Here is a 24341-nt window from a genome sequence, read left to right as displayed (position 1 = left end):
GCGTCCCAGGGGGCTTATAATCACGAAGTAGAGGAAGAAGTAAACAGCGGCACTCACCAGTGTGTTGAAATAATGCGGTTTATTCCATAGATAAGGTATAGCCATGGTAAAGACTATCAGGTGTATGTTCGAAAGAGTGAGGGAGCATTTCAACTCTATCAAAACAGGTAAGGATTGCCCGAGATTGATAGATCACATATAAAAAGCCCATGGAGGTAATGTTGACTGTATCTCTTTCACCGGGCTGGAGACTGTATCCGCCCCTCTGCAGGGAGGGGATAGACACAGCCCCCTCCTGCAGAGAGAAGTCAGGTGGATCCTGTGGACGCCAGCCCTGGGTGAGCTTGGATTGAATGACAGGAACGATCTAAGCCCCTTTTTGTAGGCACATATCTATTGTCACACATAAGTATGTTGCTCAGTGCTTATAATTGTATTGTTACATGTACACATTTTGTATTTTATTCAACCCTTTGATGCAGACGCAATCTTGTTGTCTATCACCATGACAACTGACCGTGCCGACATTTAAAAAGGGTGACGCGAAAGCACGCAGTGACGCACAGCCCGAGGAAGCGCATGTAGCGCGAAACGGACGTCGCTGTTTGATGCGTGCATCAGAATTGTCTGCCCTCTGCTATACCTTATCTATGGAATAAACCGCATTATTTCAACACACTGGTGAGTGCCGCTGTTTACTTCTTCCTCTACTTCGTGATTATATGCACTCTACCTGCTTCATTCAGCTGTGCACCACCAGCAGTGTGTGTCCTCATCAGCCGTGGGAGTCGTGTTGGCTAGCAGTGCGATTTGTTTGTGTGGCTGTGCCGCCCCCTACCTCACTTATGTGTATGTCACAGGGGGCTTGTTGTCACCTTTCGGGGACCCTTGGTGTTGTACGTGGCTGGGTGGAGGAAGAGACCTTCAATGACGTCAGTGAGGACAAGGAACGGGGCATGGCTAGCTTGGTATCCAACCTTATGCAAATGGGGAGTTTGTGGTTGTGCAAATGGACTGTTTGCGGCTGTTTGCGGTGCGTTAAACGGGGAGTTTGGTCTGTCACTGTGAAGCGGGCGTAACCCTTACACTACCTGATCGATACATCATACCTGATCGTATACACACACTGGATGTTTTAAAGCACGTTATTCCAAACTATTTAGGAATGTTAGCTGATTTATGCCCTTATGGATTAAAATCCGATTTTCCATGGGAGTTTTGCCATGGATCCCCCTCCGGCATGCCACAGTCCAGGTGTTAGTCCCCTTGAAACAACTTTTCCATCACTATTGTTGCCAGAAAGAGTCCCTGTGGGTTTTAAAATTCGCCTGCCTATTGAAGTCTATGGCGGTTCACCCGGTTTGCCCGTTCGCAAACATTTGCGGAAATTCGCGTTCACCGACGGAAAATGTTATGTTCGCGACATCTTACCTTATTCTTCGGGGACCGCTTCTCCTTAGGTGTGTTATATATGAACAAAATGAGTTGTTCACTTTCAAGCACACTTCCGGTTCAGGTGTGCGTTCATCGGTGGAGCGCACCGGAAGTCCGGGATGCGTTCCACTGGGAGCACTCCGGACTCAAATTGAGACTAGTGGAGACACCCGAGGACCGCTGCGTACGGTAACTCGGATATCATGCATGCATCTAGATCCATCTAAGCTAAATCTACATATAAATGTATTTCGATTATAACCTTGTAACCTGACGGCTTGTGGAGCGTCGCTTCCGGTGCGTTCCATCGTGGAACGCATGTTGGATACCGGAAGTGACGTCACTGGAAGCATTTTGGTGTTTTTTTCTGCTATTTAAACACTATTACCTTTCATTGTAATTATATCTGCTCCTGATGAAGGGGGCAAACTCGTTGAGCTTTCGCTCCCCTACCCTGGCTTTGGAATAAAAGGAAAAGAAAAAGACTCTTGAGTGGTGATTGTCCGATTCTGACATCTCTACAGGCGACCCAGGCGCAGGAGGTGTGATGTGGGTGTCTTGAGCTTTATCCCACATTACCCTCCTGGGTGAAGTGAGTCACTAATATTTTGATTATTTATATCATCATTTGATTTTATATGGTTTTATTCTGAGGGTGTTTACATCCTAAAAGTGTGTAAGTATCGCTACTCTACTAATATTTATAAATTCTATAGACTCTATTTTAGGGATCTTTAAGATCATAAGTTTTTACGCAATACTACTTTCCTTCCCTATCACCTATCCTGAGGTTATCAAGGTTAGGTTGAGACCATTGGCAGCCTGCCCTCCTATGCTCTACCAATAATAGGCGCCCTGCAAAGTTATTCCCAGACCCTCCTCTTGAAAGTCCAGCGACTAACACTCTTTTTCCTCTTTTCCCGTCTCTGACTGCCTGCTACAGGACATTTAGTAAGTAGTACAGATGGGGCTGGGGATCGGAACTTCAATGAAAGCTATTATTATAAAATGTTTAGGCAATAAAGCAGTGAGTGAGCGGTGGGGCCGGAGTACAGTGACCGCACCGGCCCTGCCGCATTTGCATGACACCGGCCCCTCCCACAGGTTTAGCTCCTGTATATTAGGGCATCTGTGGATGCCACTATTATGGGGTGGGGGATTTGTGGATGGCACTGTTATGGGGGGGGATGTGTGGATGGCACTGTTATGGGGGGGTGATCTGTGGATGCCACTATTATGGGGTGGGGGATATGTGGATGGCAGCGCCGGAGTGGCCTAGGCGCGTCTTTTAAAATATAAATGTGATGGTGGGGGGAATCCAGCCAGCTGATGTAGCACACAGTGTTGTGCTGAAGTGGCTCTTTTTCCTGCAAAAATGTCGGAGCCGGTAGAAGGACGCGCCGAACCCCTGGAACCCTCAAGGCCCGCTAGTCCGGTACCAGTCCTGAGGAGTGGGGACAAAGATCAGTGGTGAGATGGATCTTTTTTCTTTATTAATGGGGTGTTGTTTGCTTGGTTTAGGTGGCAAAGACCCCCCAAAAAAGCGACTTCAAAAATGAAAGATAAGGAGTAAAGTCGCCCTGGCATTCTCCTATTCTAAACCGTTATGTACCCCGTGTATTGATAAGTTGGTGGCGGAGGAATCCCAAAGCCTCTCCAAAAATATGAGGTCCCTAATAAGATCTGAGGTCTAGGCCTCTTTAAAATCTTTAGGTAAAAGCCGCCCTAGGTCTCCGGAAAAGTCCCCGGACGTTAGGGATTCGGATATGGACCACTCTGACGTGGAGGAAAGAGAAGGAGGCCAGTTACTCTCTAATGACGCTACATCATCAACGGAGGAGGAAGCGGGGGGTTCCTTTTTTTCGCCTGAGGACACCCAAAACCTTCTTAAAGCTGTCAGAGCAACCATGCAACTAGAAGATGTGAAACAGGCTAAGTCTACAGCAGATCTAGCTTTTCAGGGGTTAGGCCCCAGGAAGCAGAGGGTTTTCACCATTCACGAGAATGTTCAAGCATTAATTAAGAAGGAATGGAAAAATCCTGATAGGAAGTTTTTTATCCCAAACTCAGTTAAAAGGAAGTATCCTTTTGACGAGAAAGTAGCAGCTAGTTCGGACAAGGCCCCTACTGTAGGTTGCAAAGATCGCCAAGAAGTCTGCTCTACCGTTTGATGACTTGGGTAGCCTGTCTGACCCTCTTGACAAGAAAGCGGATTTATATTTAAAGAAGGCGTGGGAATCGTCCTCTACCTGCTTGAGACCTGCTGTTACGGCGTCATGGGTTTCTAGATCACTACATATCTGGCTGGAACAGTCAGAACAGCATCTCAGTGAGAAAAAGCCAAGAGAAGAAGTTTTGGCCTCCCTTCCTACCTTTTTTAAGGCCGCCGACTTTTTAGCAGATGCCTCTACGGATATAATTAGGTTTTCAGCCAGATCATCTGCCATGTCCAATGCGGCTAGGAGAGCTATCTGGCTGAAATCCTGGATAGTGGATCAGGGCTCAAAGGCTAGATTGTGCTCCATCCCCTGAGAGGGTGACAGGCTTTTTGGGTCGTCTCTTGACGACATACTTGAAAAAGCCTCAGACAAAAAAAAGGTCTTTCCGGTTCCCCAACGCCCCCCCTTTTTTCGTAGATACCAGAATAAAAAACAAAGGGGTAGACAGTATGACAGAAGGGAAAAGGATAAATTTCCTAAAAAGTCAGGCGGTTTCCTTTTTAAGCCCCAAGACCAAAGACCTAAGGATAAGCAATGACACTGAATCCCAGGTAGGGGGAAGATTATCTCTTTATCTCCCAGCCTGGAAGACGGTAACCAAAAATAGTTGGATCCTGGGAGGGATTGGAGAGGGGTTCTGGCTAGAGTTTCTGACCCGTCCCCAGGATTCATTCATACAGACAGATTGCCCCAAGGACCAAACCAAAAGACAGGCCTTAGAGTCAGAGGTGTTGCTTCTCCTACGGAAAGGGGTAGTTGTCCCGGTTCCACAGGCAGAGAGGGGCAGGGGTTTTTACTCCCCCCTTTTTTTAGTGAAAAAACCCAATGGCTCCTTCCGGGTAATCCTGAACTTGAAGAAATTAAACAAATTCCTCAAATACAAGAAGTTTCGCATGGAGACCATAAGATCAGCCATAGATCTCCTATCAAGAGATTGCTGGATGGTGATTTTGGACTTAGAAGACGCATATTACCATGTGCCAATTCATGTGTCCTCCCCAAAAATTTTGAGGACAGCAGTCTGGGTTCAGGGAGAGTGTCTACACCTGCAATACAAAGCCCTAGCCTTTGGGGTTTCAGAAGCCCCCAGAATCTTCACAAAAGTGATTGCGGAGGTGGCTTCCTTTCTAAGATTGTCAGGGGTTCCGTTGCTGCCATATCTAGACGACTTCCTGTTTATTTCCCAGACCAAAGAAAAGTTGATTCAAAACATCGGTGTTTCCTGCGCCCTGTTAAAGAGCCTGGGCTGGAAAATAAATTGGAAAAAGTCTTGCCCATCAGGGAGCATGTTTGGGATCTTTTCAGGTCCTACCTCTGCTCGTTCAGAAGGGCAATGGCAGTACTGGGCCACCTGACAGCAACAATTCCGGCGGTCCTATATGCGCAGGCCCATACAAGGAAGCTACAGTCATGCATCCTGAACCAATGGGACGGCTGCAATCAGTCGTTAGACCGGTCCTTCCATTTATCCGCGGAAGCAAGAATGTCTCTTCTTTGGTGGACAGTGGCAGAGAATCTTTCAGCAGGGGTACCCTGGTCTTTTTTTTTTAGGATCCGATAATAATAACGACGGATGCCAGCCCATGGGGATGGGGGGCTTACTCGGAGAACAAAGGTTGGCAAGGGAGGTGGGATTTGAATACCAGGAAAGCCACATCAAACTTCAAAGAATTAAAAGCAGTAGAGATGGCGTTAAAAGCGATAGTTCCGAACGTATGCCACAAGAAGATAATTCTATACTCGGACAACTTGACAACAGTTGCATACATCAACCATCAAGGTGGAACAAGGGTACCTTCTCTGGCAATACTCTGTCACCAGATTTTTCAGCTAGCAGAACAGAAACATCTATCCCTGAGCCGCACCCAGCTAAAACAGGGAGATTGGTGCCTAAACCCAGAGGTTTTCTCCCAGTTACGGTAACTCAAAGATTCGGCCTCCCCACGGTAGACCTATTTGCCTCCAGGAAGAACAGGAAAGTAGAAAGATTCTTCTCCCTAAATCGTTTGGACGATCCAACAGCCCTAGACGGATTAGCACAGGACTGGTCTCAGGAGGAGGGTTACGACTTCCCTCCTTTTTCCCTAATTCCGCAAGTCCTAAAGAAAGTCTAGAGGGAGAAAGCGACAATTATCCTAGTTGCCCCAGTATGGCCGAAAAGGTCCTGGTACTCCTGCCTCCTAGACCTAGCGACAGCCCCCCCATGGATTCTACCTCCCCAGGAGGATCTATTGTATCAAGGCCCAATCCTGCATCCCAATCCCAAAATCTTGCACCTAGCAGTGTGGAAACTGAGAGGGGGATTTGGTTAGGTCGGGGTCTGTCCCAATCAGTAGTGACCACCATTCTGGGAAGTAGGAAAGCTACTACAGCTAGGAAATATAAGATCTGGGAGGTCTTCTCCTCCTTCTTAGGGATCAATCCTGACCCCTTCTCTCCTCCAAATGTCTCTAGGGTCCTAGACTTTTTACAAGCTGGCCTGGATAAGGGGCTTAGGACTTCCACCCTGAGAGTGCATGTGGCAGCTTTAAGTTACTTTTTTGATATGCAGCTGGCCCTTCATCCTTGGGTTAAAAGGTTTCTGTCAGTGGCTTCCAGGATCCACCCTTTGATAAGACCTTTGTCCCCTCCTTGGGACTTAAACACGGTCTTGACGGCCCTGTCACAGAAACCTTTTGAGCCCGTCAGAGATCCCCATAGATATGCTCTCCTTTAAGATGTCCTTTTTACTGGCCATTACTTCAGCTAGATTTCAGAGATTCAAGCCTTCTCGGCTTTTCCACCTTATACCCATATCTTAGACGACAAAGTTATTATTAGGCCTCTCCCGTCCTTCCAGCCAAAGGTGGTTATGGACTTCCACAGAGGTCAGGATGTTGTCCTTCCATCTTTTTGCACAAATCCTTCCAATGTTTTAGAAAGGGAGTATCACTGCCTGGACGTCAAAAGATGTTTGTTAACTTATTTGGAGTCTACCTCGCCCTGGAGGTTGGAAGAAAACCTCCTTATTCAGTTTTGGGGTAGAAATAAGGGGCGGAAAGTGTCCATGGCAGTCATTGCTAGATGGGTCAAAAGGGCCATTTCCGAAGCCTATTTAGCACAGGGTCTCTCGCCCCCTTCAGGGTTTGGAGCTCACTCCACCCGAGCGGTGGCTACGTCCTGGGCCGAGAAGGCGGATGCCTCTCTGGCTCAAATTTGTAGAGCAGCAACGTGGAGTTCTCAACATACTTTTTTAAAGCATTACAGGCTCCAACTCCACGCAGATTCCGCCTTTGATAGGAAGGTGCTTCAGGCGGTTGTCCCTCCCTAGTTTCCTCATTAATAGTCTATCTCGCATGGGGTGCCGTCATAGGTGAGGGCAAAACAACATTGCTTACCGGTAATTGTTTTTCTCGATACCCATGACGGCACCCCCAAAATTTTTCCCTCCCCCCCCAAAAAAAAGTCTTTATAGGTGTTATAGTTACCTTAATAGGTTATATACGGAGTAGCCTGCTACTCCTTGATAAGTTTCTTAGAAAAACTATCTAGAGTTCAGAAGAGAATACAAACTACAAATTAGCGTGGTATTAAAAAGCAGGAAGTGCTCAACCCCATATGCAGTGGTGCATCTATACTGGGGGGGCAGATCCTGCACTTGTGGCGCGTTGCTAATGGCAATCCCCAGCAAAAATGCATACAATGGAGGATGCCTGCAGCGGACCACAAGTACCACAATGGACATCCTACACAGGATAGCAATTGTGTGGATGTGATAAGCAGTCAAAATAACATAACAAAAACAAAGACAGGTGCACTATGCGGTCTTACTAACCCTCATACTGGTGTAAAATTGAGAATTAGCCAACATATCCTGCTTGGAGGACATGTCTGAGCCCGAGGTGTAGAAACTCCTAGTCTGAATGTGCCTTTATTTCCATCCACAGGCAGCATTCTGGTGCACATGTGAGGCCTGGGCTATATCAGCCAGTCTTGGGTGGGGCTCAGAGCTCTCTGCCTCCTCCCATTGTATGCATGGTCACATGCTGGAGGTTACTGGGAGTTTGCTTTGAGTCGGACCTTGCGCACCTGTAATTCGCCCACTGGCTCCTGGTATTGCCCATACGGCCCAGGAAGGTTTAGCGTTAGGTTCCCGAGCTACTTGAGAAACCTTGGCGTGGTGCTCGGGCTCAGACATGTCCTCAAAGCAGGATATGTTGGCTAATTCTCAATTTTACACCAGTATGAGGGTTAGTAAGACCGCATAGTGCACCTGTCTTTGTTTTTGTTATGTTATTTTGACTGCTTATCACATCCACACAATTGCTATCCTGTGTAGGATGTCCATTGTGGTACTTGTGGTCTGCTGCAGGCATCCTCCATTGTATGCATTTTTGCTGGGGATTGCCATTAGCAACTGGCCAAAAGTGCAGGATCTGCCCCCCCAGTATAGATGCACCACTGCATATGGGGTTGAGCACTTCCTGCTTTTTAACCTCCCTGACGGTATTCCCGAGCGTGACTCGGGGTTAATTTTCGCTGCCAGAAGCGGTAACCCCGAGTCACGCTCGGGGTACATTGCAGAGTACATTGCAGTCCTTACCTAATCCCGGCGATCCAGCGATGTTCCCCGCTGTGATCGCCGGTGAGAGCCCCGGCGGATGTCTCATCTCTCTTCCTGGTTCCGCCTCTGTGAGCCGCAGCGCCTCACAGAGGCGGAACTGGGCGGGAGATTCAAAAAAAATACATTGTATAAAAGTGAAACACACACATAAAGTTAGGTGATACAGTGGAATCCTGTCAGATTACACTATCACCTCAGATTTGACATTCTGATCATTCTACACTGCCCTGGCTGCCCTTTTAGCTGTTTTTTCTAAGCAAAAAAAATATATAAAAAAATATATATTTTTTACCATGGCATCAAAGCGTCACTTTAGCATCACCAAAGCGGGTTTGGATCAGATAAGTGACAGCGACAGCGACACAGAGCCCCTCGCAGAATTGAGCGACAGCGATAGCGATTCGTGGAAAGATTAGTCATCCGACTCTGACACTGACCAGAGAAGTGGCGACAGCGACGAATCTGCACTTGAGCTCAGTGAGGTGCGCTCTTGGTGCCCTATTGATTGCGGTATGGATGCAGTACCACCGCCAAGATTCCCGTTTACAGGATCGCCTGGGATGAAGGTAGACGTTGATCACAATGATCCTTTGGCGTACCTAAAATTATTTCTGACGGATGACGTCATTGAAAAGATTGTCACGGAGACAAACCGCTACAAAGAGCAGCAATCCACTACTCTGCACAGAAAGTTTTCCAGAACCAGAAAATGGGAACCGGTGAGTAAGGAGGACATATGGAAATTTCTGGGGCTAATACTTCTTCAGGGGGTGGTGGGGAAACCCCTGCAGAAATGGTACTGGACTACCAATAAATTGCTGGCAACCCAAATTTTTGGCACCATCATGTCCGAGTACCGATTTTCCCTCATAATGAAGAATTTACACTTCACCAACAATGAGGAATTTGACGAAGCCACACATCCAGCGCCAAAGCTGAAGAAGATCTGGGAAGTATTCCAAATGATCATAACCAATTTCCAGCAGGCCTATGTGCCAGACAGAGACATCAGCATTGATGAAAGTCTGATGGCTTACAAAGGACGCCTCAGCTGGATTCAATACATCGCATCCAAGAGAGCGCGGTTTGGAATAAAATCCTATATGCTCTGCGAGTCTACAACTGGCTATATATGGAATTCCATCATATACACCGGCAAAGGAACACAATTCAACCCCAGGTACAGCGGCTATGGGATGGCAACGTCATCAGTCCTTTCACTGCTTGAACCATTGCTCAATCAGGGGTATTGTGTGACAACAGACAACTTTTACACGTCGCCTGAGCTGTACGAGTTTCTACTAAAAAACAAGACTGACGGCATATGGAACCGTTAGGGCCAACCGACGTGGCCTGCCATGTATGTTTTCCAAGAAAAAACTGAAAACAGGAGAAATGGTGGCCTGGCAGAAAGGAAAGATGATGGCAATGCGTTGGCGTGACAAAAAAGACGTGTGCCTAATGAGTACAGTACATAACACCTCCACTACCACGGTCCACACAAGAGGTGGGAAAGATGTCATAAAGCCACAACTTGTGATCGACTATAATAACACCATGGGAGGAGTCGATAGAGCCGATCAGGCGATGACATTCTATCCAGCTATGCGGAAGCAACAAAAAAAATACTACAAAAAAATATTCAGGCATCTCCTGGAACAATGTCTGTGGAATGCCTATATACTGCACAAAGGAAAGAGTGACAAGCCTCTTGTTCACTCTGACTTCATCTGGAAGGTGGCGGAGCAGATTTTTGTGAACTACCAAACGCCATCAGTGGCCGTGAACAGATCTGGACGTCGCGCTGTTGACGTTGTAAACCCAGAGAGGCTGACTGGTCGTCACTTTATGGATTACATCCCGCCAAGCGCAAAAAAGGCAGCACCTACAAGGATGTGTGTAGTTTGCTGCTCAAAGCGAGATGGAAATGGAAAAAAAATCCGAAAGGAAACCAGGTTCCATTGCCCTGATTGTGACGTTGGTCTATGTGCAGTCCCATGTTTCAAAATTTACCACACCCAGGATGTTTACTGAATTTTCTTTTGTTTGACAAATTTCATTATTTATTACATTACTGAATAAAATTATATTATTTATTAGATTATAACTCATGATTTAATTTTTTCGAACTTTATCACATCTGAGAGGTCTACTAGAGTCTTCTTTGGTCAGGTTTAAGTAAGTAATTACTAAGAATTGCAGGCCTACAATACATAACACCAAATTTCCATGCAAAAAAATGGTACCGCTTTTGGAACAAAATTCCTGACATAATCATACTGCCAGGGAGGTTAATACCACGCTAATTTGTAGTTTGTATTTTGAATTTTTGGAGGTGTAGAAACTCCTAGTCTGAATGTGCCTTTATTTCCATCCACAGGCAGCATTCTGGTGCACATGTGAGGCCTGGGCTATATCAGCCAGTCTTGGGTGGGGCTCAGAGCTCTCTGCCTCCTCCCATGCATGGTCACATGCTGGAGGTTACTGGGAGCAGGGCCGATCCTAGGGTCACAGGCGCCTGGGTGCAGAAATATTTCTGGCGCCCCCACATGGGCGTGGTTATCTTACTAACTCCTCCCCTTTACAATGTTTCTATGGCAACAACTTCAGCCCCACCCCCTTGCAGTCTAGGGGCGGAGCCAAACCCGGAAGCACAATTGAGGGGCAGGGCCAGCCACCAGTAAGATAGGAAGGCTTCAGCCAACACACAAGCTTTGCAACAATATAGGAAGCTACAGAAAAGTCTTATAATATCCTCAGTGGATCTCAACCTCCCAATCCTCCACACCCTGTACAGGTCAGTGCCCCCGAAATTGCACTCACAGTTCTCCAGCAACTCTGGCAAATACCACCTATTCCGTACAGGGTGGGTTTACATCTGCGTTATGCCATTCCGTTATAGGTTCCGTTTCAAACGGAATATAACGGAATGGCCAGATGGAATGCAAAACGGAAACCTTTAAGGGTCCATTCACACGTCCGTTGTTTCTTTCCTGATCTGTTCCGTTTTTTGCGGAACAGATCTGGACCAGTTCTGTACCCATTCATTTTCAATGGGTCCTGAAAAAAAATCTGAAATTGAGCTGTCCGATTTTTTTCAGGACCCATTGAAAATGAATGGGTCCAGATCTGTTCCGCAAAAAACGTAACAGATCAGGAAAGAAACAACGGACGTGTGAATGGACCCTAAGAGGCATTCCGTTTTGCTCTGTCCTAATAGAAGTTTATGAGAAAGCATAACGGATCAGTCTGGGTCCCCTTATGCAAGACGGACTTTGTTTTCAGTCTTGCATAACAGGAACCAGATGGATCCGTTTTGATTCCCATAGACTTTTAAGAGGACGGAGAGCAAACGGAAAGCCTCTTGCAGAGTCCTGCACTGTACGAGAGAGAGATAGCAGTGGCTGTGAAGGGAAAAGTACCAGAGCACAATGACAGCCCCAGAGCCTCTCTGCTGCCTGACCAACCGTATGCTGCCACAGCGCCAGCCCAGCCTGCAGGACATCAGAGAGGCCTGGGGTCCACATTATAGCACCACTACATTTACTTATTATCAAAAAGCATCATACATAACCAAGCAAAAGCCAGAATATAATAAAAGACAAAAACATTAAACTACATTTATAATAAAACAATTTACTTACAAAAGAAGCGATTCAGTCGTCTGCTGTACCGTCCTCTGCTTGCTTCCACTGATTATGTGCCCTCCTTTCTGTCTCTCCTCAGTGCGCAGGCGCACTGTTATGGGGGATCTGTGGATGACAGTATGACACACTGTTATGGGGGATCTGTGGATGACAGTATGACGCACTGTTATGGGGGATCTGTGGATGACGCACTGTTAGGGGGCATCTGTGGATGACGCACTGCTATGGGGGATCTGTGGATGACACACTGTTATGGGCATCAGTGGATTACACACGGTTATGGGGGCATCTGTGGATGACACTGTTATGGAACTTATGGGGACATCTGTGGGTGACACACTGTTATGGGGCATCTGTGGATGACACTGTTATAGGTGGCCGGGGGGATCTGTGGATGACACACATATATGGCAGGCAGCGCAAGCATCTTGTGCTATATAAATGTGTCATCATCCACATATCACTTCTCCTCCCCCCCCCCCCCCCCATAACAGTGTCCCACCCTATTGTAAGACGTCCGTTCCTTTATGTAAGTGAGCTATTGAGCTTGTAAATAAACTTGTGCAAAGTATATGAGTAGTTAGTAACTACTCATATAGTTTGCAGTTTGCACAAGTTTATTTACAAGCTCAATAGCTCACTTAGGGCTCTTTCACACCTGCGTTATAGTCTTCCGGCATAGAGTTCCGTCGTCGGGGCTCTATGCCGGAAGAATACTGATCAGGATTTTCCTAATGCATTCTGAATGGACAGTCCGTCCTTCAGGATGCATCAGGATGTCTTCCGTTCCGGAACGGAACGTTTTTTGGCCGCAGCAAATAGTGCAGCATGCTGCGCTTTTTGCTCCGGCCAAAAATCCGGAACACTTGCCGCAAGGCCGGATCCGGAATGAATGCCCATTGAAAGGCATTGATCCGGATCCGGCCTTAAGCTAAACGTCGTTTCGGCGCATTGCCGGATGCGACGTTTAGCTTTTTCTCAATGGTTACCATGGCTGCCGGGACGCTAAAGTCCTGACAGCCATGGTAAAGTGTAGTGGGGAGCGGGGAGCAGCATACTTACCGTCCGTGCGGCTCCCGGGGCGCTCCAGAGTGACGTCAGGGCGCCCCAAGCGCATGGATCACGTGATCGCATGTACACGTCATCCGTGCGCCTGGGGCGCTCTGACGTCATTCTGGAGCGCCCCGGGAGCCGCACGGATGGTAAGTATGCCGCTCCCCCGCTCCCCACTACTACTATGGCAACCAGGACTTTAATAGCGTCCTGGGTGCCATAGTAACACTGAAAGCATTTTGAAGACGGATCCGTCTTCAAATGCTTTCAGTACACTTGCGTTTTTTCCGGATCCGGCGTGTAATTCCGGCAAGTGGAGTACACGCCGGATCCGGACAACGCAAGTGTGAAAGAGGCCTTACATAAGTTACTATCTTATCTAATATAATCTATCACTAATCATCACTATTCAGTATTCACTAACTTACTGCCTGGGACAGTCAGGAGTCAGGACTCAGTCAGGAGGACTCCAAATGTATTCTCATCACAACTTAGTACAAGCCAGTTGGCACTACTAGGGCGCAGGGGCGGGCACTGGCAGGCAGAAGCTGGTGGCGTGACTGGCGTGGCACTGGCAGCAGTGCTCCAGTCCCGCTCTTCAATATTCAAAATTGGCGGCCGGCGGCAGCGTAACTGTAACGTGACGTGACGTCACTCACTACGTTACGTCGCAGTGAGCGACGTTACGCTGCCGGCCGCCAGAAGATGGGAGGCAGTCAGGCAGAGCACGGAGGCGGAGCACAGGAGGCGGAGCACGGAGGCAGAGCACAGGAGGCAGAGCACAGGAGGCGGACTACAGGAGGCGGTCTCAGTCTCACACGTGAGTCACGTCAGTATATGTGTCGTGTGTCTGTGTCTGTTCTTTGTGTCACAGTGGGCTGGCAGGAGGCGGAGCGGAGCAGTCACAGACAGTGACAGGGGTGTGATGTGAATTGATTAGGCCATACCCCCGGCCCCACTCGAACCCTGAGGCTGAGGCGGCCCGGCCCACCGGGCGGTCCGGAGGTGGTTAAAAAAATAAAAAAGGCAAAAAAAAAAAAGTCAAAAAAAAAAAAAAGTCCCGGCGGCTCGCTCGGCGCCTTTCGGGTGACAGCGCTGGGGTGCGGGGCACCCACTGCACCCCGTGTAGGATCGGCCCTGACTGGGAGTTTGCTTTGAGGAGTTTGCTTTGAGTCGGACCTTGCGCACCTGTAATTCGCCCACTGGCTCCTGGTATTGCCCATACGGCCCAGGTAGGTTTAGCGTTAGGTTCCCGAGCTACTTGAGAAACCTTGGCGTGGTGCTCGGGCTCAGACATGTCCTCCAAGCAGGATATGTTGGCTAATTCTCAATTTTACACCAGTATGAGAGTTCAGAAGAGATATAATGTACCGCATTGGATCTCTCTCTCTCTCTTTTTCTTACATGTATTCACCTCCGGAGTACTGTTTATTACTATCACTGGTGCTTGGTGGGGGTGTGAACCTTTTATCTTCTCAGGTTTCCTGTCCTGGATGGGAGGTCCCTGGTTGCATGGGGTGCCGTCATGGGTATCGAGAAAAACAATTACCGGTAAGCAATGTTGTTTTCCTCCTCAAATACCTAGGTGCGTCTTATGGACCGATGCGTCTTATAGGGCGAAAAATACGGTACTCAGTCAGGATTAGAAAGAGGTTTTTCATGAACATGTTCAAAACCTGACGTTTCCTGCTGCATTAATTGTATGTAATCATGCATCATCAGTTAAAAGTTCTGATACACCTCCCTCCCTCCCTCATTTCTGAATCTGTAATCGGTAATAGAGTAGCAGGATTCAGAGTAGTACAATGTTTGAATGAGATGTTTGCAGGCATAAGGAGTGCACACTGTAGTCTCCGTTGTCTGGCCATGGAGATATGTTTTGGTTGCACTTGAGTGAGAATGCCTTGAATATCATGATGAGTTTTAACAGTTACAGGGTAGTCCAGAACAATTTCAGAAGCTTTTTCAATCATGGCTTGCACTGCCGCTACTGCCCTGACACAAGAGGGGGCGCCTCTGGCAACAGGATCGAGGCAAGCAGAAAAGTCACCTGTATCTGTTGAAGAGTCCTAGAAGTAGGCATAGGTCTCGTCAGAGGGTCGGGCAGTCGGGTCAAAAGTCCGAGTTGGTCTTTCAGACTCCAGGGGTGGTACTCAGTCACACTGGCGTGAAGAAATTCAGGTTCCTGATTCTGGCTGGTCGCTCCAATGACCTGTCCGGGTGGTCCTGAGGTTGTATCAGGTTCTCCTCCCATCGCCGCTTGTTGTCCTGTTGTGGGTCTGGGTAGGAGTCATGTCTTAGTCAGAACAGGGTAGAGTCCTACTTGTCTGTGGGGTCGGGTAGCACCACAGGCTCGGCACACATTGGCCCAGTCTGGATTCTGATTGCCACAGACATTACAAGTCCATCCCACCAGTCCATTCCCTCTTGGAGGTCTAGGGGCAGTTGGATATGGGGGAGGTCGTTCGTCAGCGTCATTGTCTTTTGATTTCTGACTATACAACAGTCTACCTCTGACTACTTCTCCTCGCCACCCCTCAGTTTCAACTTCCCCTGCCACTTTAACCCAGGTATTAACAACTTCTTCACATCCATGATCCTTTATCCAACCACAATGTGTCCTTCAGAATTTTTCCCCAGTATCCACATTCAAATTTCCATCCTTCATTCCTACCTTCTTCAACACCCTGCACTGCTGTGACAGGGACCCGATGGCAGGGAAGGCAGCCTGATGCCTTCCTTAGGCACCGTGGCTCCCTTCCTTAGGCACTGTGGCTGCCTTCCGTGACAGCTTGTGAGATCCAGACCCCCGGATCTCACAGGAAGCAGGCTGTAAGCGTATTACTCTGGTAATACACTTACAGCCAATGCATTACAATACAGAAGTATTGTAATGCATTGTAAAGGGGATCAGACCCCCAAAAGTTCAAGTCCCAGAGTGAGACAAAAAATTGTAAAAAAAGTTAAAAAAATAAAAGTTTTACAAAAAAAATTAAGTTTCAAGTAAAAAAAAAGGGGCCTTTTCACAAAATTTTGTAAAAAGAGAGAAAAAAAGAAAAGTAAACATATTAGGTATCGCCGCGTCCTTATCCATCGGCTTCATAAAAATATCACATGACCTAACCCCTCAGGTGAACACCGTCAAAAAAAAAAAAATACGAACTGTGCTAAAAAAAACACTTTTTTGTCACCTTACATCACTAAAAGTGCAACACCAAGCGATCAAAAAGGTGTATGCCCCCCAAAATAGAACCAATCTTATATTATTGTGTAAAATAAAAAAAGAATACATATTAGGTATTTCCACATCCGTAACAACCTGCTCTATAAAAATATCACATGACCTAACCCCTCAGGTGAACACCATAAAAAAAACGGGGTAAAAAAAAGCAATTTTTTTTAAAACTTTACATCACAAACAGTGTAATAGCAAGCAATCAAAAAGTCAAATGCACCCTAAAATCATACCAATCAAACCGGCATCTCATCCTGCAAAAAATGAGACTCTACCTAAGACAATCGCCCAAAAAATAAAAAAAACTCTCAATATGGAGACACTATTACATGATTTTTTTTTGTTTAAAAAATGCTGTTATTGTGTTAAACTTAAATAAAAAAAAGTATACATATTAGGTATCGCCACGTCTGTAAGTACCTGCTGTATAAAAATATCACATGACCTAACCCCTCAGGTGAACAACGTAAAAAAAAATGTAAATAAAAAGTGTGTTAAAAAAGCAATTTTTTGTCACCTTACATCACAAAAAGTGTAATACCAAGCGATCAAAAAGTCATGCACCCTAAGATAATACCACTAAAACCATCATCTCATACAGAAGAAAATGAGCCCCTACATAAGACAGTCGCCCATAAAAAATTAAATAAAAGCTGTGTCAAAAAAATAGATTTTTGTCACCATACATCCCAAAAAGTGCAATACCAAGTGATCAAAAAGGTGTATGTCCAACAAAATGGTAGCAATAAAACTCTCTCTTCATCCTGCAAAAAATGAGCCCCTACATAATAAAATCGCTAAAAAAAATAAAAACTATGGCTTTCAGAATATGGAGACAAAAAAATATTATTTTTTTTTTAAAAGCTCTATTATGTAAAACTGAAACAAACAACCCAAAAAAGTTGTAATATTTGGCATTGTCATGTCTGTAACAACCTGCTCTATAAAAATACCACATGCTCTAAACTGTCAGATGAAAACAGGTCCTTAAAGGGACACTGACAGGCAAATTCAGCATATTTAGTTATATTTCTGACATTACAGGTCTTATACAGTCTATTAAAAGCATCTAAGTATCCCCCCTGTCCACCTTTTAAATACCGAAAAATAAAGTTTTATAACCTGCCTGTCTCCTCACCAATCTGCCCAAGGGGCGGCGTTTCATCTCAAAATGCGCCCAGCCAGCCGCTCCCAACTGCTGTTCTGAAGCCCCGCCCAGCTCATCAATATTCACTTCGCTGGGCGGCGGCTACAACTCTCCCCAGTCACGATCCTGCGCATGGGCAATAGAATCCTCCTGGCATCGTGTCACCATTATCGCATGCGCATGAGGCAGAGGCTGCAGCGGCCTCGGGGACGCAGGCAGGGTGTGTACGCAGGCACAATCTAACCACGGCGGGGCGCAGGCGCAGAAGATTAGACGATGCTAGGAGGATTCTTTTGCCCATGCGCAGGATCGTGACTGGGGAGAGTTGTAGCCGCCGCCCAGCGAAGTGAATATTAATGAGCTGGGCGGGGCTTCAGAACGGCAGTTGGGAGCGGCTGGCTGGGCGCATTTTGAGATGAAACGCCGCCTTGGGCAGATTGGTGAGGAGACAGGCAGGTTATAAAACTTTATTTTTCGGTATTTAAAAAGGTGGACGGGGGGTACTTAGATGCTTTTAATAGACTGTATAAGACCTGTAATGTCAGATATATAACTAAATATGCTGAATTTGCCTGTCAGTGTCCCTTTAAAAAGTGGGTTTTGGGCATTTTCTGAAAAATTTCAAGATTTGCTTCTAAGCCTTCTAACATCCCCAAAAAATAAAATGGCATTCACAAAATGATCCAAACATGAAGTAGACATATGGGAAATGTAAAGTAATAACTATTATATAAGGTATCACTATCTGTTTTAAAAGCAGAGAAATAGAAATTTTAAAAATTGTGAATTTTTCCTAATTTTTGTTAAATTGTATATATATTTTTTAAATAAAAATGAAATATTTTGACTTAAATTTACCACTGTCATGAAGTACAATATGTGACGAGAAAACAATCTCAGAATGGCTTAAGTAAAAGTGTTTTATAGGTATCGCCAAATAAAGTGACACATGTCAGATTTGCAAAAAATTGCCTGGTCCTTAAAGGGGTTTTCTCATCTCAGACAATGGGGGTGTATCGCTAGGATATTCCCCTATTGTCTTATAGGTGCGGGTCCCACCGCTGGGACCCGCACCTATATCGAGAACAGAGCCCTAAAAAGTGAAGGAGAGCGCACTGTGCATGCACAGCGGCCCTCTATTCATTTCTATGGGGCCATCGAAAATAGCCGGCTGGCTCGGCTATTGCCGTCTGCCCCATAGAAATGAATGGGAGCATGGGCCGCGCATGCGGACCCTAGTACTGTGGACTGCCTGTGCCTGCGCGATGTAGAAGCTCCTGAGGGCAATAGCTTCAAATTTGTCAGTGGGCTCGGCGCATGCACAGTGACACATTTGAAGCTGTTGCCCTCAGGAGCTTCTACATCGCGCAGGCAGTCCATGGTACTGCGCCTGCCTGAGATTTCACATAGCGGAGGGGGGTGGCGGCAAAGAGTTCGGGTGTGGGCAGTTACTTATTCTGGAAGAGGCGTGCTTGGGCTCTAAAGGAAGGCGGGCTGGGCACTGTACGTGAGTTACTGGGCTCCAGATTAGGATAATAACGCCCCCCTGGGCACCTGGGACACTCATTTACATAACATAAAAAGTGGGTTTTATCGCTAATGAAACCATGAAACAAAACATGAAGACTACAGCAAGAAATAAGGTATTTTATTGTACATGGCAGTAGTAACACCTTAATATGCTCAAACCAGGTGACAGATTCCCTTTAAGGGGATAGTCTGCAACCTGGTTTATTTTACTCACTTATATCGCGCTACTGAAGCCTACTCAAAGATAAGGTATCCAAGGACTCCTGCATACGACCGTATCCGTTTTTGTGGTCCGCAAATCACAGATCCTCAAAACACGGATACCAGCCACGGGCGTAGCTAGAAATGCATGGGTCCCATAGCAAAAAAATGTCATGGGCCCCCCCCCCCCCCATCTCCCACCTCCACATATCTATCGGGCCTCCCACCACCCCTTCCAGAGCTCCCACCCGAACACCCATCCTAGATCTCCCACCGCCATGAGCTGCGCCGGAGCTCCGCCCCCATCCCCATTATAGTCAATGGGGACGGAGCAGCGGTCCAGCGAAATAGCGGCAGGACGGATCCAACAGGCTGAACAGCCTGCCGGATCCCTCCTGCCGCAAGTGTAAAAGTACCCTTATTCTGTCATATAAAAACGGGGGGGGGGGGGGGGGAGAAACCCCAGAACTAGAGTGTGCCCCCCAAAAGAAGGAAGGGGTGCCCTCCTTATCACTGCTGGCATCTCTTTTTAACTTCAGATCATCAGACTCTCACTAATTACAGCACACACCCCTGTAGTGTCCACCATCAGACAGGGTAGGGAAGAAAATAAACCTCAGAAATAGTGTCAGTGTGCCCCCAACACTCTAGTTCTGGGGTTTCTTCCCTCCCCTGTCTGATGGTGGACACTACAGGCCAGGGCGCAGGGTGTGTGCTGTAATTAGTAATTAGTGAGAGTCTGATGATCTGAATTATGAAGTTAAAAAGAGCTGCCTACAGACCTGCAAGGATAAGGCTACTTTAACACTTGCGGCAGTGTGATCTGGCGGGCAGTTCCGTCGTCTGATCTTTGCCGCCGGATCCGCCCATCTGCCGCTGACTGAAAGCATTTGTGAGACGGATCCGGATGCGGATCTGTCTCACAAATGCATTGCAAGGACGGATCCGTCTCTCCGCTTGTCATGCGGACCGACGGATCCGTCTTGTACATTTTTTCTCATTTTTACCGATCTGCGCATGCGCATGCCGGAACGACGGATCCGGCATTCTGGTATTCTGAATGCCAGATCCGGCGCTAATACATTCCTATGGGAAAAAATGCCGGATCCGGCGTTCAGGCAAGTCTTCAGTTTTTTTTCTCCGGAGAGAAAACCGTAGCATGCTGCGGTTTTCTCTTTTGCCTGATCAGTCTAAACGACTGAACTGAAGACATCCTGATACAAACTGAACGGATCACTCTCAATGCAGAATGCATGGGGATAAAGCTGATCAGTTATTTTCCGGTATAGAACCCCTGTGACGGAACTCTATGCCGGAAAAGAAAAACACAAGTGTGAAAGTACCCTAAGGAGGGCGCCCCTTGCTTCTCTTGGGCCCCAAGAGAATCCTGACGACTTGGGGGCCCCACTCTGAGTCTGCAGGCAGCTCTTTTTAACTTAAGAATTTAGATTATCTCAGAAATCATAAATTCTCAATAATCTCACTTCCTTAAATTCAAATGAATCACATATTGACATCACTTACTTTTACAGTCACTGTAGTCACACAGACAGCAGGTGCCAGCCAGGCACAGACTGGAGTGGCACGACCGACGGCAGGACTGTCACTGGAGACTGGAGACCAGGCACTGACTCCACTGAGGACTGGAGTCACTGTGAGTTTCCTCTCTCTGAGCTGCGCCTGCTCTGCTCAGCCTCAGACTGGTTTCGGGCAGTCAGAATCAGATAGATAGCGATAGCATAGCGCCGAATCTGACTGGCGCCAGTGCGGCCGACGGGACCACTCCCTCCCTAGTCCCTCCACAACAGGTACCCCCCCAACCCCGCCCCCTCCACCGCCTGAGTCTGCCTCCTGAGTCCTCCCTCTATTTCTAGGAGCCGGAGGAAATCTTTCCTGCACTGTGGCGCTGGTGCCAGTCTGGCTACGCCCCCGTTCCGGCCCCCTCCACCGCCTACCTCATGTTCTCCTTGTGCAGCAGTGCGCCCCGGGCCCGCCTGCTCCAGGCCTACAGTACTCCTCCTTCCTTGGCTTCCCCCCAGCCAGGCCCGAGCCGCGGACTGGGCCTGGCTGCCTGTGTGTATTAATAAAAAAAATATATATAAATTATGCGGTCCGGACGGGCCCCCAGTGGCGTAGGGCCCCATAGCCACTGCTATGGTTGCTATGGCGATCCCGACGCCACTGATACCAGCTGACCGCATGCTGCCATGGGTTTTTTCTCCTGCAGAAATGCCCTATCCGTGTCCACAAAACAGACAAGAATAGGACATGTTCTATTATTTTTTTGGCAGGGCCGCAGATCGGGCATACGCATGTGGACAGTACACAGTGTGCTGTCTGCATCTTTTGCAGCCCCATTTAGATGAGTGGTTACGCATCCGATCTGCAAAAAACGCGGATCGGATGCAGACCGAACCTACAGTCGTTTGTATGCGCCCTAATGGAACGATTTCCTCCTGTTCTGTGTTTTTGACCCGAACCTGGTTAGGGCTCACAATAACGGATGAAAATAACTGAGGCGTTCAGCACTTCCGTTATTTCTGTTCTTCTGCTTCTATAACGGAGCTGAAGAATGGCGTTCGATACTGCAGATGTGAACAAAGATGCACTTTAGAATTCTGTTTACTCAGTTATATAGTCTATGGATGCTACTATAGATCTTTCATTATACAATTGTCCGTGGTTAATGAAATCTGCATGTGTGAACCCTGCCTAACAGCTTATCTACGTGACCATGGCCACGTCAGCGGATAATTGCTCATTAGAACCTGAGGGCCTAGTATAATAATGTCGCAGGACAGAATGAGACTTGGCACCGACGTGGAAATAACACTCATGACCGAAACTGCAATAGTCAAAAACTTCATGTGAGAGATTTGCGCATGCGCCTCGGAAAAAAAAAAAAAGAAAAAGAAATCCGGCTGAGCGTCGACTGTGGAAGCGTCACTTGTTGCTAGGCAGACGTTGGTAGGAGGATCCGGGAATTGATCCGACACCTCCAGTCAGTGCGCTTTCCTTGCCCCGGGCTGAGCGGAGCAGTGAGGGGATCAGGAAGCAGCAGGCCTCTCCTTCTTCTGTTGACAGGAAGTGAAGATCCCAGAAAGCAGCCATTCTGACACATGAGACCCCGCGCCGGCCGCTTGTCTGGCTGACTGTCCTGAATGACAGCTGAAATGGAGCTGTCCGGTCTGCTGGGCCTCCTGTTACTGCTGCACGTACCACAGGTAATGGGACCGACAACCGGGAGCTGCCCTACACTCTCCATATGCTGGGGGAGGGGCTGTGACTACCTGCAGAAGTGGGGCTATAAGGATAGAGAATAGGAGGTCACTGTCTACATGTCTAACCAGTTATGAGAGCTGTGCTGGGACTTGTAGTTCCACAGACAGATCTGTCCATGTGTACAGTGCTTACATCTATCATACCTGTAATTCTGCCCTACTGGGGGCCAGTTGTCAGGTGTACCACCCATTACACTAGTGTCACCTCCGGCCTAACGAGGCTCTGATATCTACTGGATGAGGGATTACGTGAAGATGATGGGAGTTATACATTATCATATCGCTGATGATTTATCCACATCAATTGACACAGTTTTCTTAACCCGCTGACCCCTCAGAATGAAGACGCCCCAATTTCCGCAGGTTTAGTTTCTCTGGCCCCCCGTAGTCAGCTCTCTGGGCTGTAGAAGGACCGATGCCCCCGGCGCTGGCAGCAGGGGTATGAGAGCAGCTGCTGCCTTTTACTCACCTCAGGGGCACCACTGAGATAAATGTCCGACACCAAGGCGTCCGATAAAAATTGAGTTTATGAAAGCATATTTAAAATGGCATCCAGCAAATAATTGTATCTTCTCTGCTGTTTTAAAGGGGTTCTCCAACTTCAGGATCCCCTTATCATATGTGGAGGCAGGGTGCTGGGGTTTCTCCCCTCACTGGTGCTCCCAGCTCCCTTCTCCTCCACTTTTGGTCCCCACTGGACCAGAAGTGTGACGTGCCATCTACATGTATGTCGTGCCAATCAGTGGCCTCAGCAGTGGCACTTTACTACGGATTGGCTGGCAGTGGTGACATGTGTAGATGGCATGTCGCACTTCTGGCCCAGCGAGGACTGAAGCGAAGGACAAGGGATCTCTGTGCCGGAACCAGAGCACCAGATATGGGGGAGCTACACCCAGACTGCAAATATGAAAAGAGACCCCTTTAAATATGCTTCAATAAATTCCGTTTTTCTGGGACGCTGCAGTGCTGGAAGTTTTTGGGATGTGTATCTCGCTGGTAGCCATGGGTTGTCAATAATCATCTGTGGAGCTGTTTACCTACACAAAGAAATGCTGTAATATCTTCTTACTACCATGTTTATTCCCTGTGGACGGCGAAAATGCTGCAGGACTGCCACGGGAATCCTCAGCCAACCACAAGCTGTGTTTTTGTTTTTATTTTTAATAATTTTTTTTTATTGGTGTCTATGTTTTGTGGAGAACTTAAAGGGAACCTGTCACCAGGAAAAGCAATGTAATCTGCAGGCAGGCTGTCGTAAAGCAGGATTGGGGTACTTTCACGCTTGCGGCAGAGGATTCCGGCAGGCAGTGCCGTCGCCGAAACTGCCTGCCGCATCCGTCAAAACTCACGCAAACTGATGGCATTTGTCATACGGATCAGGATCCTGATCTGTAGGACAAATGCATTGAAATGCCGGATCCGTCTCCGGTGTCATCCGGAAAAATGGATCAGGCGTTTATTTTTTTTCACATTTTTTACATGCGCAGACCACAATGCCGGATCCATTTTGCCGGAACACTCTGGGCCGGATCCGGCATTAATGCATGTGAATGGGTAAAAATGCCATAGGAATTTTTGTCCGGAGATAAAACAGTAGCATGCTGCGGTATTATCTCAGTCCAGAAAAGGCAAAAGGACTGAACTGCAGACATCCTGATGCATCCTGAACGGATTACTCTCCATTCAGAATGTATTGGGATAAAACTGATCAGTATCCGGTATTGAGCCCCTAGGACGGAACTCAATACCGGAAAAGAATAACGCTAGTGTGAAAGTACCCTTAGCAGATTGATATACAGTAAAATTTGTAATTTATACATGTAAATCTCGCCAAATGGGAGCTATGCGAACAGCTGCCGGGAGTCACGGAAGCAGCATAGGTTGTTCTGCTACGCCGGTTGCCGGCTCTGCTGCTTCTATAAGGGCTCATGCACACAACCGTATGTATTTTGCGGTCCGCAAAAAATACGGATGATGTCCGCGTGCATTAC

General features: G+C 47.4%; 1 protein-coding gene across 2 annotated transcripts in view; it reads left to right on the top strand.

The window, feature by feature from the left end:
- Nucleotides 1-22030: 22030 nt before the first annotated feature.
- SPPL2A (signal peptide peptidase like 2A) overlaps nt 22031-24341 on the top strand; it is a 49374-nt gene continuing 47063 nt past the window's right edge. For both annotated transcript variants that reach the window (XM_044279606.1, XM_044279605.1), the window contains exon 1: nt 22031-22293. In XM_044279606.1, coding sequence (XP_044135541.1) covers nt 22231-22293 — 63 coding nt within the window. In that variant the 5' untranslated portion in view covers nt 22031-22230. The remainder of the gene's footprint in view (nt 22294-24341) is intronic.

The sequence above is a fragment of the Bufo gargarizans genome, chromosome 2, assembly GCF_014858855.1.
Source record: "Bufo gargarizans isolate SCDJY-AF-19 chromosome 2, ASM1485885v1, whole genome shotgun sequence".
Classification (NCBI taxonomy): Eukaryota; Metazoa; Chordata; class Amphibia; order Anura; family Bufonidae; genus Bufo; species Bufo gargarizans.
The sequence above is the reverse complement of the archived record's forward strand: the minus strand, read 5'-3'. Positions and strand labels throughout refer to the sequence as shown.